The 13,563-nt window shown below is 33.9% G+C and overlaps 1 protein-coding gene across 1 annotated transcript in view; it reads right to left on the reverse strand.

Annotated features, from left to right (window-relative positions):
• The window catches only part of LOC150094607 (cell adhesion molecule Dscam1-like), a 198,716-nt gene that overhangs the window by 73,260 nt on the left and 111,893 nt on the right, over window positions 1-13,563 (reverse strand). The window contains exons 6-7 of the mRNA XM_090411603.1: window positions 9,023-9,198; window positions 5,233-5,502 (exon numbers count right to left, since the gene is read on the reverse strand). Of these exons, the coding sequence (XP_090267729.1) occupies window positions 5,233-5,502; window positions 9,023-9,198 (446 nt within the window). The remainder of the gene's footprint in view (window positions 1-5,232; window positions 5,503-9,022; window positions 9,199-13,563) is intronic.

Raw genomic sequence — 13,563 nt, forward strand, 5'->3', positions numbered from 1 at the left:
CCAATACCTTAACCACGACTCCTGAGATGTTGATTAACCTGTAATTTGCTACTTCTCTCACTTGGGAGTCCACTTTATGCTGTGGGACTATTTTGCCCTCTTTCCACCCCCATTGGCACCTTACCAGTAATGAAGCTTAAATTAGTCAGCTCGGTCAGAGGAGCTCATAATTCCCTTGCACACTCTCGTAATACACGAAGCCGTCTAATCCTATGGCTGTTTCCGCATTGGCAATATTTTAAGCATCTCCATTTCTTCAACCTCTGATATCGCATCAGATGGTGTGACATCTGGCATTGCAACATCATTATCTAGGTGCTATATCCATGCAAAGTGATTACTCCGTAACTATTTTGTTTACTTCTGTTACTTTTCCACCATCAACTCCTTTTAAAGTCATCTTTTCATAGGCGTTTCTGCTTTTTTAGCCTATTGAAAGAAAACCTTAGGATTTCTTTTAACCTCATCAGATAGCTTCCTCTAATAATTGGCCTTCCTTAACATACTGGTCACAGGCAAGAATTGCATGTGCCTTGCATTACTCATAGGCATGCTGATCGCATTTTTCTTTATATTTCCACCAAAACTTTTTCTTTATCTGCAACTCATGCTTAATGAAGCTATTCAGCCATTTCGTTCCTACCGGATTTATGTTCCTGATTCGGGGTATACATTTTGATATTGCTTTCTTTAAACATCCTTTGACCACTTCCCATGCACCACCAACATCTCTCTCCTCTAAATTATGCCAGAGCACTGCTGAAATATGACCTCTCAGGTTGATATCACCTGCTCTGTAATTCCACATATATCCATTCTTAATAGAAAATTTTACATGTCTGGCAATCTCTCAGTCCAGACTACATGATCACTTTCCCCAAGCGGAGGAGGCGTGGCTACATTCTTCAATTTTTAAGTTCTCTGATACTATGATCGTATTCAGCACTCTCGAGAATCGTGTCCCCTCCATTACTACTGCCTCAGGTAATTATCTGTCAGAAGCTGTATAAATTCCATTTCCTTCCCTCCCTGTGACCATTCCTCCTCCCAATTTATATTCCCATAATTGTTTATTCTGCACTCATGGTGCTAATTTGCTAATGCATGTTATGTACATTATCCCTTGCACTCCCACGATTACAGCAGCAACCAATTATATATTTTATCTGGAGATCCTCATGATCTGCCCTCTACATCCCTGTCCTTCTGATGTACTTCTGCTCTTTCTGGCTTCAGTTCCTATGCCCTTAGCAAAACCTCTTCCCCCTATTCTGTTCCTTCTGTCCTCTTGTAGACGTAATATCGTTTGCATTTTATTCCTTTTACCATATCATTCTCGGTCAACGAAGTCTTACTAAATGTTTTAAACTTTTGGCCAATGTGTTTTGGCTTAATTTGCTGACCAATCAATGCGGAACATAAGCACACTAATGTTTTTCTTATATTTATATAAACTATTGGTGAAACACCAGTAATGAATAGTTGATTGTAGTGCAATTGGAAGAATGACGGTATATCGCGCCCGTTTATTTGAAAATACTGGCGTTCGATTCTTGTTGTGACAAGAGGAAAAATACTATTAGTGAGAGGTGGATGGAGGATTAAGTTACGTCTATGATGATATTTAGTCTGTATCTTACTCACTGCTGAGTAAAAGCCTCTTACACTGCTAGAAAGTTGGATCTATTTCTCCAATGGCGACTCATTCCATCTTGGGAAAGTGTGTATATACTTGTATAAATGAATGTGTGAAGGTGAAAGACAATCACAATATCCATGCCCTAGGCGGGATTCGAGCCCGCAGCTTTCTGGCTGAAGAGCGGAAACGCTAACCACTAATCCGGCAGTAGCCTATATATGCTGAGGGTTATATGTGGATGAAGGATTAAGTTGTGTATACGGAGAGTTATGTATTCCTGCAATATGCACAGTACAGTATTGAAACACGTCCGGTGTGACGCTAGTGTAGTCATTTAACCCCACCTGACGAGCACGCATCACATGGACCTGGACTGCACATATGTCTGTGTGCACCTGATATCATGGTCGCGGTTATCATTGTTTGTTTTTATTTGATATACCGGCCTTGTTTTGAAAAACTTCAGTGAAAGTTTAACCAGTACTTGATTAATAATGAAATATTTCACTGTGTCTACTCTGTAAGCCTCGGAAATTGGTGAGTAGGAGAGCTGACAAGTATTTGTCAAGCTCTGCTTATTTCAATATCGTTCAGTGATCCAAACAGATGTAAGGATATGTAACCAGTTTAGCTTAAACTCATCCATTCGGAGTAAATATTTGCATTGCCTTGGTTTCGTAGCTGCAGCTTGCTACCGGACAAGGCGAATTTTATTCCATAGAATTATTTTGTAAAAGATCATAAAGTTAATAAACTGTGTGTGTTTTTATAAACTTTTGCAATATTTTTAGAAGTAAGTAACAGTTATATTATACATAATCAGCGATTCTCATAAAATGGAAAATATATTGAAGTTCACACTGGAATTCAATATTTGTAAATGGTGAGACGTTTCGTCGGACAGGAGGGAATATGTCTCATTTTTTTTTTTTTTTTTTTTTTTTTTTTTTTTTTTTTGTGTGTGTGTGTGTGTGTAATGACTGAAGATTTTTATTAGAAGGCAAATGTCATAATTTTAAATTCACTTCACGTTCTTTTATGTGTACTAATAATATAATGAAGGTTTTTATATCATTCCCACTAAGGAAAGGTTGGTTGAAATATTAATGAGCACCCCGAGCATACCTCCTGCCGGAGGTATTTTCCTATCCATTTCAGACTTATTCCAAGGAACAGCTACGCCAGGTTGTAAATTAACTGCGAAGATTAAATGAGTTAAGTGCAAAATGACATTTAGCACAGTATATGTAATGCTATCCCATCCATTGAAAATGCATTCTCTTCCTTGGCATATCAAGGAGTAATTAAATAACCAGACCTGATCTTTAATCCAAATATCCACCTAATAATTGTCCCCGTTTCCCTACTCCTTTTTAAAGAATAATCCTGGATACATTTCAATAGCCTTCACCGTTTTCCAGGGAAAAATGCACTTATTCATGCCTCGTTCCTCCGTCTAGTACCCAGGAATAGGCAATACTACCTCATCTGAAATGACTGTAAATGCATGGAAAGATATTTTAGTGTTGTTCTTACGTAAATGAAGATTTTTTAAGATTTCCGATTAACTAATAATTCTCTTCTTCATTGGCATGTAAGATATTTCTCAAATTAAACTGGCCCATTTTAGTAATCTTAGACAACTAAAACATAAATGAAAGACATTATTTTGAGTTCTTCATTTAAGAAGATCCCAAAAGAATGACTCGTGCAAACTGATTAACATGGGCTGTTTAAGTCTTCTATGAAAAGTTTAGTTCAATTTCGAAAACAGCTCTTTAAAGGCACAAGTTTTTTGGGAATTGATATTTCGTTCATTTTACAGCGAGAAAATAGAGCGAATTTGTGAAATATTAAACGAATATCCACTCCTACTAAAAGATGTTTAAAGTTTTAATGGACTATAAAATTGCATGAAGTAAAAACGCGTGCAATTCCTTATTTATTACATTCTAAAGCATTTAACGAGCAATCATAAACTGGATGTAACGAAAAACTTGACCAGCTTAGCAGACGTCAGTGGTACATCATTTTACTGTTGATCAATTTTATTATCTGCATACAACTTTTATATTTGTGCCCGTGTTTCGATGCATTCCAAATAGCTTTGAATAACATTAAGAACTTTATGTTATAAATAATTAACAGTTATACTTTTTATTAACGACAGGCTCTTTGTTAAACTAAGCTTTATGTACACTACCAGCGACTGTTGCAGCCCACTGCAATTACATACCAGCAAACTTCCGTGAAGCAGCATTTCTTTTATACCAACTATTCATTGGATAAAACACATCACTTTGGTTTTCGGTTTTAAGAGGATAATATATTTTTTTCACTCACTGCTCTTGCGAGTAATCATAGTTTTAGCGCCTCTGTTGAACAATACAGTAATGGCTGATAGAAAGTAAAAATAGAATAGATTAGAGGTTCTGCACTTACCCCGAAACTTACTAGATGGTTTCTTGTGGCATAATAGTATTATACTACAACGAATCTATCGATTCCTTGTGGTATAATTTAATTGCCGTTCGTTTTCCAGAAATTATGAATTTTTAGTTAAAATCATGAATTTTACAGTAACGTATAAACAATTTACTGTAAAATTCATGATTTCAAGAAAGAAAACTATATGCAAGTGGGTTTTTTATCAACAGAAAATGAACAGTGACCATTTAGAAAGGCATTTGTAAATCAAATCTCCAATAATGCAAACTGTTGTTTTTTTATACAAATTCGTTACTCTTTCTCTCTCTCAGATATTAAAGTGACATCGTTATCAGGTCAAACAATCCGGTATCGATAAAAACCTCAACACTGGACCAATACTAGTTTCCAACTTATACAGCCGTGCCCACTGATCTTAGTGAGGTTCTTCATATTTTATGCAATACCAACCCTAACACCTAATATCATAGTAAAAATATTCTCATTGGCTAGGCGTGGGGTCTTCTGAAAAATAGTCAAGTGCTTCACAATTATTATAATCTTCGTTTCACATAAACTACACACTACTTCATCCATTAACTCATTCACAGGTGTAAAAGCGAAAAATTGTAGATTGTACAAGAGTTTTTAATTATGAGTGAAGTTTAACAATACTGTGACAAAATATATTTCAGTTTATAACGTAATAAATTAAAAAGAAATCTTAAAGATAATTAAGCCGATAAAGTGGAACGCGATTTATCGCCGTTACGTATTCTCCATTGGAATCGTATAAACGGTATTAGTACTGTACACACAAATATTTATCACAAAAAAAGTAAATATTAATCACTGAATGACTTCTCAAAATTAACTATGCATATCTCTTTTTACAGGCTTCTAAACGTCGTTTCTGTGTTTATGTTTTTTAAAGTATAAATTTTTATCGCTATCATTTAAATATTTCCTGTTTAATTTAAATTTTCTGTCGGTAAAACTTTTTTTTATCAAATTTCAATTTCCTGTTAGTTACCTTTCTTCTATGAAAATTCGATTTTTATAAAAGTTCTTTTTTTATGAAAATCAAACGACTTCTGAATTTATATGCTTCTAGAGATAATATAAGTAGATTAATCTAACCTTGGTTTGAGTAGGTTCGTTCTTACCTCCTAGTTTTAATTCAGCGGAATTCTGAGCTGATTCTATATCGTTGTACACAAAGCATTGATACATTCCTTTATCTTCTCTGTGGACGACTGTGATATGCAAAACTTCACGAGATAAAAGTACAATTCTTCCATTTTCGGGCAAGGGACGCTGATCTTTAACCCAAATGATTGTTCTCACTGGATGGCCAGAAATCGTACAGTTAAAAGTTGCAGCTCTGCCAACATCCACCACTTGTCTTTGGGGATAAATATAGGAAGACAACGGCGCTAGAGAACAGAAACGAAATGATAAATGTATATATATGACATAGCAAATGGTAATGCGCAATATCTACATGACATGACTGATATCAGTTCCAATGACTCCACAATTCCCACTATACACAAACTGAAGGCTAAAGTAATCAGTAATGTTCTTTTATAAAGTCTAAAAATGTTTCACTTGTGTAGTTTGAAAATAAATCATTGGAATTATTCAAATATGTCTTCATTTTGTTTTTATATTTTGTTGTAAAGTTTATATTGTCTTACGTGAAATATTTTATATTTCACGTAAATATCCTTAAATATGAATAGATAGACATGATATAAATAGATAGCATGATATAAATTAGCATGATGAACTACAACATTAAAAAGCAATAAAATAGAAGCTGATTCATGCAAGGTTGATCAGTTATTGCCGCGGGAGGTGAATAGGTGTTCCACGAGAAATTCTGGAAATTGTCATTTTAGTTTTCTAAACATTTTTCATTAATCAGTAATTTATAGTAGAAATATTCTGAGGAGAATAATCGTGAATATGTCGAAAAGCTCAGACCGAGAACGCCTAATAACATCTGCGTATTGTTAATTTTCACACATCGAAACCTTTCAACATTTGGGAAAGGGAATACCGCTGTTTATGATGGGTCATAAAAATTGCCTGCAAGCCGATTACAACAGTGGGCGGCGTTTTCTCAAAACTGAACAAAATGACATCTGTGTAGCAAATGTCAGTGACCAAGCAGCATATTTTTAAACATGGAAATATTCATGAATTGTCGTTAATTTTCACACATCGAAATCTTTCAACAATCGGGAAAGAGAATACCGTCGTTTATGACCGATTATAAAAATTGCCTGCAAGCCGATTACAACAGTGGGCGGTGTTTTCTCAAAACTGAACAAAATGACATCTGTATTGCAAATGTCAGTGACCAATCAGCAACGAAGTATAAAGAAAATTTTTCCACTGAAATTGCAGATCAAAGTAGTCTGTATCCGATTCTCCAATCTAGTAATACTGAATACTTTCTTCGCAAGTTCGTATTGCAGTGTGTAAGTGCTTGTTCTGAAACCGGAGTGCCGTGAATTTTTTAATAGTAATAGGAATACAGATTTAAATTCTAATATGAATAAGAGACAAGGCGCTGTTTAATTTTGGTATTAAGAAATCTCTAATTGAAGGTGTTTGTGACGGAACAGATAGTGAGTCATCCACCTCAAGCCTACAAAGATCTCCAGGATCTACAAAAGGAGGGCAAAACTACCAGCACAGGAGAAAAAGTCTGCATTCACTCGTAAGTCCTTATAATAATATTATAAATATATTTGGTGATCAGAATAGGATACGTCAATGAAAATCAGCACAAATTAATTTAATGATGGTTTATCGACGCTTTAATTAAATCAATTAAATTAAAACATAAATTAAATTAAACTTTAATTAATGGTTTAATTAATAATTAATTAACAATTATTAATTAATAAAAATCAGCTAAATTACCAGTTAATTATTAATTAATACATTACAAAATAACCAAGCTGTTCCGTGAACATTTCGGGATTTGTAAAGTGTTCCGTCGTAGAAAACGTTTGAGAAACTCAAGAGTTATTGCATGCCTTGGGTAAGTGAATTCGCCAATAGCGAAATATTCGCATTGTGAGAGGTTATGGAATGACAGAAAAAAAATTGCAGTTGGTTTTCAAGAACATGTTCTTATGACACTGAAATCTAGTGATGACTTCCTTTTTCACTTGATGCATTCAATTTTAACCCGCTAAGGACATCTTGATTTTATTTTTCACATTTAGTATTTTTCTAATCAGGAAGACCGCTTTTGGGTTAATAACCAGTAGTTGATTTTACTGCAACCAAGGTGTAAAACCATGGCGAATTCCAATTAAAAGTTGAATCGATCGTTTGCCCTTTGTTAGTCGGACAGTTTCCTCTGTAGCTGCTCACTGCGCCTGATAATATGTGGTTCTTTATCCTAAAAACTTCTCGATTAAGCTGGAGTAATTACACACTATTTCGCCTCTATACATTAATGACTACGGTAGTACTTGACTGGAAATTCCATTCTCTGATTTGATAAACATAATACACTGTGCTCCTCTTTGTTATTGACAAATCTTGTTAGATTCCTTTTCAAATATTGCCCAGCATTGAAAATTTCCAGCTACTTTTGTCCATAATTAAAGTAATATATTTATTTGAAATCGTGCTATTTTTTCCCTTTTACGTTAAACTAATTGTGGTAACACTTCGACTTTACAGTCACAAACCTTTTTACAGTGTGCGTTGTCGTGATATCCTGCCGTTCAAAAGAAATGCTCATCGAAGTGCACTTATATTTACTTTTTTTTAGTGCTTTAAAAACATAAATGAACCGATTGGTTATATTTATTAAGCCTCGTACTATAAAGCTATAAAACCAATGAACGCAGCCGGATATGTCAATTAGGATCGAGCATTTACGAATGGCTCATGCTCTCAATGAAGATGTACGAAACTCGATACCCGTGGTAATGATAAGACTGCTAATTTCTAATACGAAATAAACGCATTAACTTAAATGATATTAAATTAAATATCAAGATTAAATATTTCAGTGTATTAGGCATACAATACATGTTTCCTTTGGAGACAGTAATATGTTATAGCGGCTATAGGCACATTACAGCTGTAATTACGTAGGTAGAGACCGAAAGGTTTTTCTCGGTTCCTTTTTATCGGCCATGTACTTTGCTACATAAAGTAGATTTTTCATAATGCAACAGTAAAAATACCGATATTTATACTGCTATCCGTTATCTGTACCTGCCAAATGCTCCTGATTAAGCGTGTATTTTCTGTTGATATGCGATATTATTACATATTTTAATAAAATAAGCATTTTTACATTTTCTGTTGTTTAATTGTAATTTGGTTTAAAAAAAATCGTTGATAACTTAATTTTTCTCTATCAGCATCGCACAAGCCATATTTCAAGCCTACAACAAAAATTATATTGCACTACTCCTGTCATGGGTATAACGCGAAAAATGTTTATAAATCCTGTTTTTTCTGAGACTGCTGTGTCTTTCCTCCGAAAATAAAAGATCTTTCTTTCATTTACCAGCATGTTTCCTTTCGAAAATTAGTTTGAAAATTAAAATTATCTTCACAAACAGTGACATTCTTTCATTTTGATTTGTTTGGTAGATATTTTCTAACATTAACCAGATTTATTCATTTTATTTCTATTCTTCTAACGAATGGTTAACTTATAGCAAATTTAGCACCGCAGGCAGAATGTGAGTTACACAATCTGGAAATCTAGGTAAAAAAAATCACACTCTCAGCGGACTACGAATATTGCTTACTACGAAAGAAAAATCTTTTCACGAGCGTTTGACCAGAGTTTTTTGTGTGGAAACCAGAGATGCTAATCAGACCTACGACTTCGCCTCTCTTCTAACTGCCTTCTCGATGTTATTTTTTTAATCATTCCTAAAAACAAAAAGTGAAATATCATCCTACCTGTGACTGTCAAAATTGTTCTTACTCTCTCTTCGCCAACAGAATTATTCACAACACAGACGTATTTCCCGCTATCTTTTGAAACAGCAAATTGAATTACTAACGATCCATCGAGTTCAGTCATTCTGTGGTTTGGAATTAAAGACACAAGCGCTCCATCTTCTTCCTTGTACCACCTATATCAAATTCAGATATTAAATTGAATCAAAGAATAAAATGCAGTGTCATACATCAATATTTAGTTAGATCAAAATTTAGATTCGAAAAATAGTTCATTGAGCGGTTATATATCAATCAAAAGAGTCTGTAAGGAAAGATGACGGTGCGTAGATTTCATGATTGATACTTGTTGCGGTTCACATGTTCCCACTCACACGCATAATCAGATATATATATATATATATATATATATATATATATATATATATATATATATATATATATATATATATATATATATATATATATATATATATATATATATATATATATATATATATATATATATATAAGTAAGCTAAGTGCGCGGTGGCACTTAGCTTTTCACTGCACATTTAAGAATAGAAATACATGCTGCTGAGATTGTCTGCCAGTACAATATACTTTGCTTTATGATTTCACCTTGTTTTATTCTTTGTTCCCTAAATGGTGTAATGCAATAATTGAAGTGAGAGCGATCTAAATTTATTATTGTTGTGATCTCTCAATTGTTACTGAACGCTTCAAAACAATGTAAATAAACGTTAACAGTTAACAATGTACGCATCTTTTATGATTTTTAACTTATGGGTTTGTTAATTAGAATTAATTATCAGTCGCATGAGTAACTTTACCCTAATTTGCATTTTTTTTTTTTTTTACATCTGCCATCTCGTATATACCCGAAAGATTGCGAGACCTATAATATATAAGTTCCATATGTGGGAAAGAAGATAAGAGGAATGGAAGAGTCTCTTCACTTTTTTTTTCTTTTTTGTTGAATAACGGACGATTGTATTCTTTGGGAAAGGCAGGGTTCGGGAGGCAAAGAACAGCATACGCTTTATCCGAAAAGAAAGACCTAATAATTTAGAAAATTTTTAACTAAGCCTTAAGTTATTCGTGATGCTGCAAGTAAGTAGTGTTTATTCTTAATACTTGAGTTCCAGTTTTTCATGCTTGAAGATATTTTTGTACTTTTTACAACGTAGACTAACATTAACTCTTCTGAATGAAGGTACTTATTTTACTATCTAAACGTTAAATTATGTTTACAAATTCTGTGATCCACTACCATTCTTGAAAATCCAGTAGTTCTTTCTTCTTCTGACTTCCACCCACGGAACTTTTTAAACCTATTGTACATTTGTATCATAGGTGGGATAAATTTTTTTCCCTTTTTTTCTCTAATTCTAATTCGAGCCTTTAGTAGATCTTTTGTAGATCGGCTTCTTTTGAAGTGAGTAAAGCAAGATTAATAACTAATCACGGAAGGTACTTAGTAATGATAGTCTAGAGGAGGGACAACCCCAGTTAAATATCCAAACGAAACGATTCAAATATAAATCAAGTAAACTCTTTCATTCCGCTCATGATAGTTAAAATAAAGATGTATTGACCACATTACCATAAACATTTGGAGCATTAATGGATTGGTGACAAGGAAGTTTGGAAGTCCAAGTATACCAGTGTGCAGAGGAACTGTCGAAGACAGGCAATGGACCCGGAAACTGGGTGCTCTCTCTCTCTCTCTCTCTCATTTATTTTTATTATTTTTTCTCGTTCAATGGGGATGCATGCCTGTGGGTTCTCTATTCCTACTACATCCTGCTCATTAACTGTTCCTTAACAATAAACAACCATGAAAGACAACATAACTAAATTCGTTTTCTTATAAAACTGTGTGCTCTAGTTCTCGCTACCTCTTGTATGTGGGACTGACATTAAAAAATATAAATTACGACGGACTTTGGAGAAAGCAGCTTAGGAAATGTTTTAAGTGAATTGAAATATTAATTGTGCTGATTGTGAAAATAAATTTTAAAAATTACAACTCGAACACCTGTTGTTGAATGGTAATCAAAATATAATTAAGAAGTGCCCCAAGCTTCACTGAAATGAGGATGCAAATCGTGGAAAGAATCATTTTCGTGGGGTTCTTACATTGAGTTTCCACTGTGAGAAAGAACTGAATGGAGTATGAAGCATTCGCTTCCGAGATTGTAGCAAGAATCGTCTATAAAACGTGTTCTTATGAATGCATTTTGTGGAGCATATCCTGCACCTTCCTAGGTGACGCGTTATACCGGAGGAGAAGGCGAAAATTGCCACGAACTCTGTTATGCGAGGTCTTGAAAAGCGTTTTACATGCGCACTATACCCGGATGATGGGCTCTTGTATTCGAAGCAGAAATGTTTTCGCTTTCCGGAAGGAGCACGAATTCTAAAGAATGCTCGGGTATATTGCAGGTGGCAATATAATGCACGTTGTGCACATGGCGGAGAAACAGAAAATGCGATCAAATTTGTTTCTTTCATAGGCACAGTTTTCTCAATATGAAACGGTTTGTTCCATTTCCAGAAAATACGCCAAAAAAAAAACTTTATTTGAACTCTCTCTTTCTCTCTCTCAGGATATTGATTAAAAACCTCCTGAACCAGTCTGAGATCTATCTACCTGATTATGAATAAATGAAGGCTGATAGATTATCGTTAGATTATCACCATTTAGCATCTAAAACATCGGTCTTTGTAATCCGAATGGTAAGATAAACAAATCTGTTCTAAAATTTCCCCCTCCTGTAAACAAATGAAAATTTTGCTTTGAAAATTAACTAAGCTAAGAACCATTTTCTCATAGCTATTTTCTGCAGTTATTATGTCTTAGTTATTTTGCTTACCGAATAAATCTGTGCTGTAAAATCCTGCAGTTGGCGCATTTGAAATATCTATTATTAAACAATAGATATTTACTATTTAGATCATTATTGCTTCCCTGATCATTATTGCAGATTCTTAATATTTAGCATTGTTTGAATGTTAGCATGCAAATGATATGAGCCTGCATAGCTCAGTTTTTCGTCGAAGCAATTTGGTTTTACAAAGAAACCCATTAAGGGATTGGAACTCCGGCCAGGAGAAAGCAAACAATTTACACACAAGAATAGTACTAACCACCTTCTTCTAAAAATAACATCGTGAAATCTTATGCAAGGTTTTGAATAGTGTGGGTATTTATTACTTTTTACGCAAATAATATAAGGAATTTTTATAAGTCTTCGTCCGTCACTATTCTTGAAACATGTACCTCCTAACTGTAAACCAGAATAATAGGAAACCATGAATTATTAGGATGTTATTCAAAAACATACTTTTACATTCCATCCCAAGTAACTGATATTGGTTTGATTTGGAAAACAAATTCAGTTCAAATCAAGGATGGATGCTTTGGATGTTAGCGATAATGAATAGGCTGCCAGCCTTCTATTCATCGTCAACTAGAACTCGGGCTTCAGACGTCTGCCTTTTTAATTTTCATATCAAATATTGTTACCACATGCTGTTTTTTATATTAAGCACTTGTGAAATGCTTACAATAATACAATTTCCTTTTCATTATTGATGGGCATTTTTTATATTTGACAGATTGTGATTCATTTCGGAACTATTTCTTCTTATTCTTAGCAGAATGCTACGTTGGTAAGGAAAATTAATTTTGTAACCTATTTATGAACATCTGTTCTGTTGTGGAACGGTAATTGTGCGCAGTATTATTCATTATTAAGCTTGACTAAATAAAATATTACCTGAAATTTAAATATATATGTAGGCTTAGATTTCTTGTATAACACGTTAGGAGTGCACATCAACAAATTAAATGGGAAATACGTTCATGGGAGTTTTATCAAGATGTATTATTCATCATTTCATTAGTGAAAGAATTGCTTGACTAGTATTAAACAAATACGGAGCAAGCAGAGTGGAAACACTTCATCCTATCCTTGATGCCTTCCGTTTACATTAAGATTTTCACAATTCGCTGTATGGGTGTGGGAGGGGGGAAGAGGTGTTTATCTTATTTTATTTTTATTGCTTTTTTGCCGCTAACCAAACGATTTGATTTTATCAACTGTTATTTGTAGCTGAAGTGGATCTCTAAATGGTTTCAATATACTAACTAATTGATATTTGCATTTTTTTTTAAATAATCATATTTTTATCAGCGCACCTGCGCATTGGCCGAACATATCAATTGAAGAAATGAAAAGATTTGTTTCATAATAGAAAGAAATCAAACACAAAAATAATTACTGCAATCATAGTAATAATATGCGTGGGATTTGTTTGAGAAATCAATATTTTGTTTAGGGATCAATATCAATGGTTAGTTGGCAGAATACTCATCAGAGTGTGTTAAATTCAACGTAACTGTAATGTCTAATTTATGAATTCCCAAATGTTTCTTGATTAAGATGGATCTGACTTTTTGCTTCGTGTTTCGAAGTTTCATACCAAAGGACAACTGTATTCTCCTTTAGTATGGTAGTGGAGTTCTTAAGCAT

This window comes from Typopeltis vanoorti, chromosome 21 (assembly GCF_054136105.1).
Source record: "Typopeltis vanoorti isolate ZY-2024b chromosome 21, IOZ_Tvanoo_1.0, whole genome shotgun sequence".
Taxonomy (NCBI): Eukaryota; Metazoa; Arthropoda; class Arachnida; order Uropygi; family Thelyphonidae; genus Typopeltis; species Typopeltis vanoorti.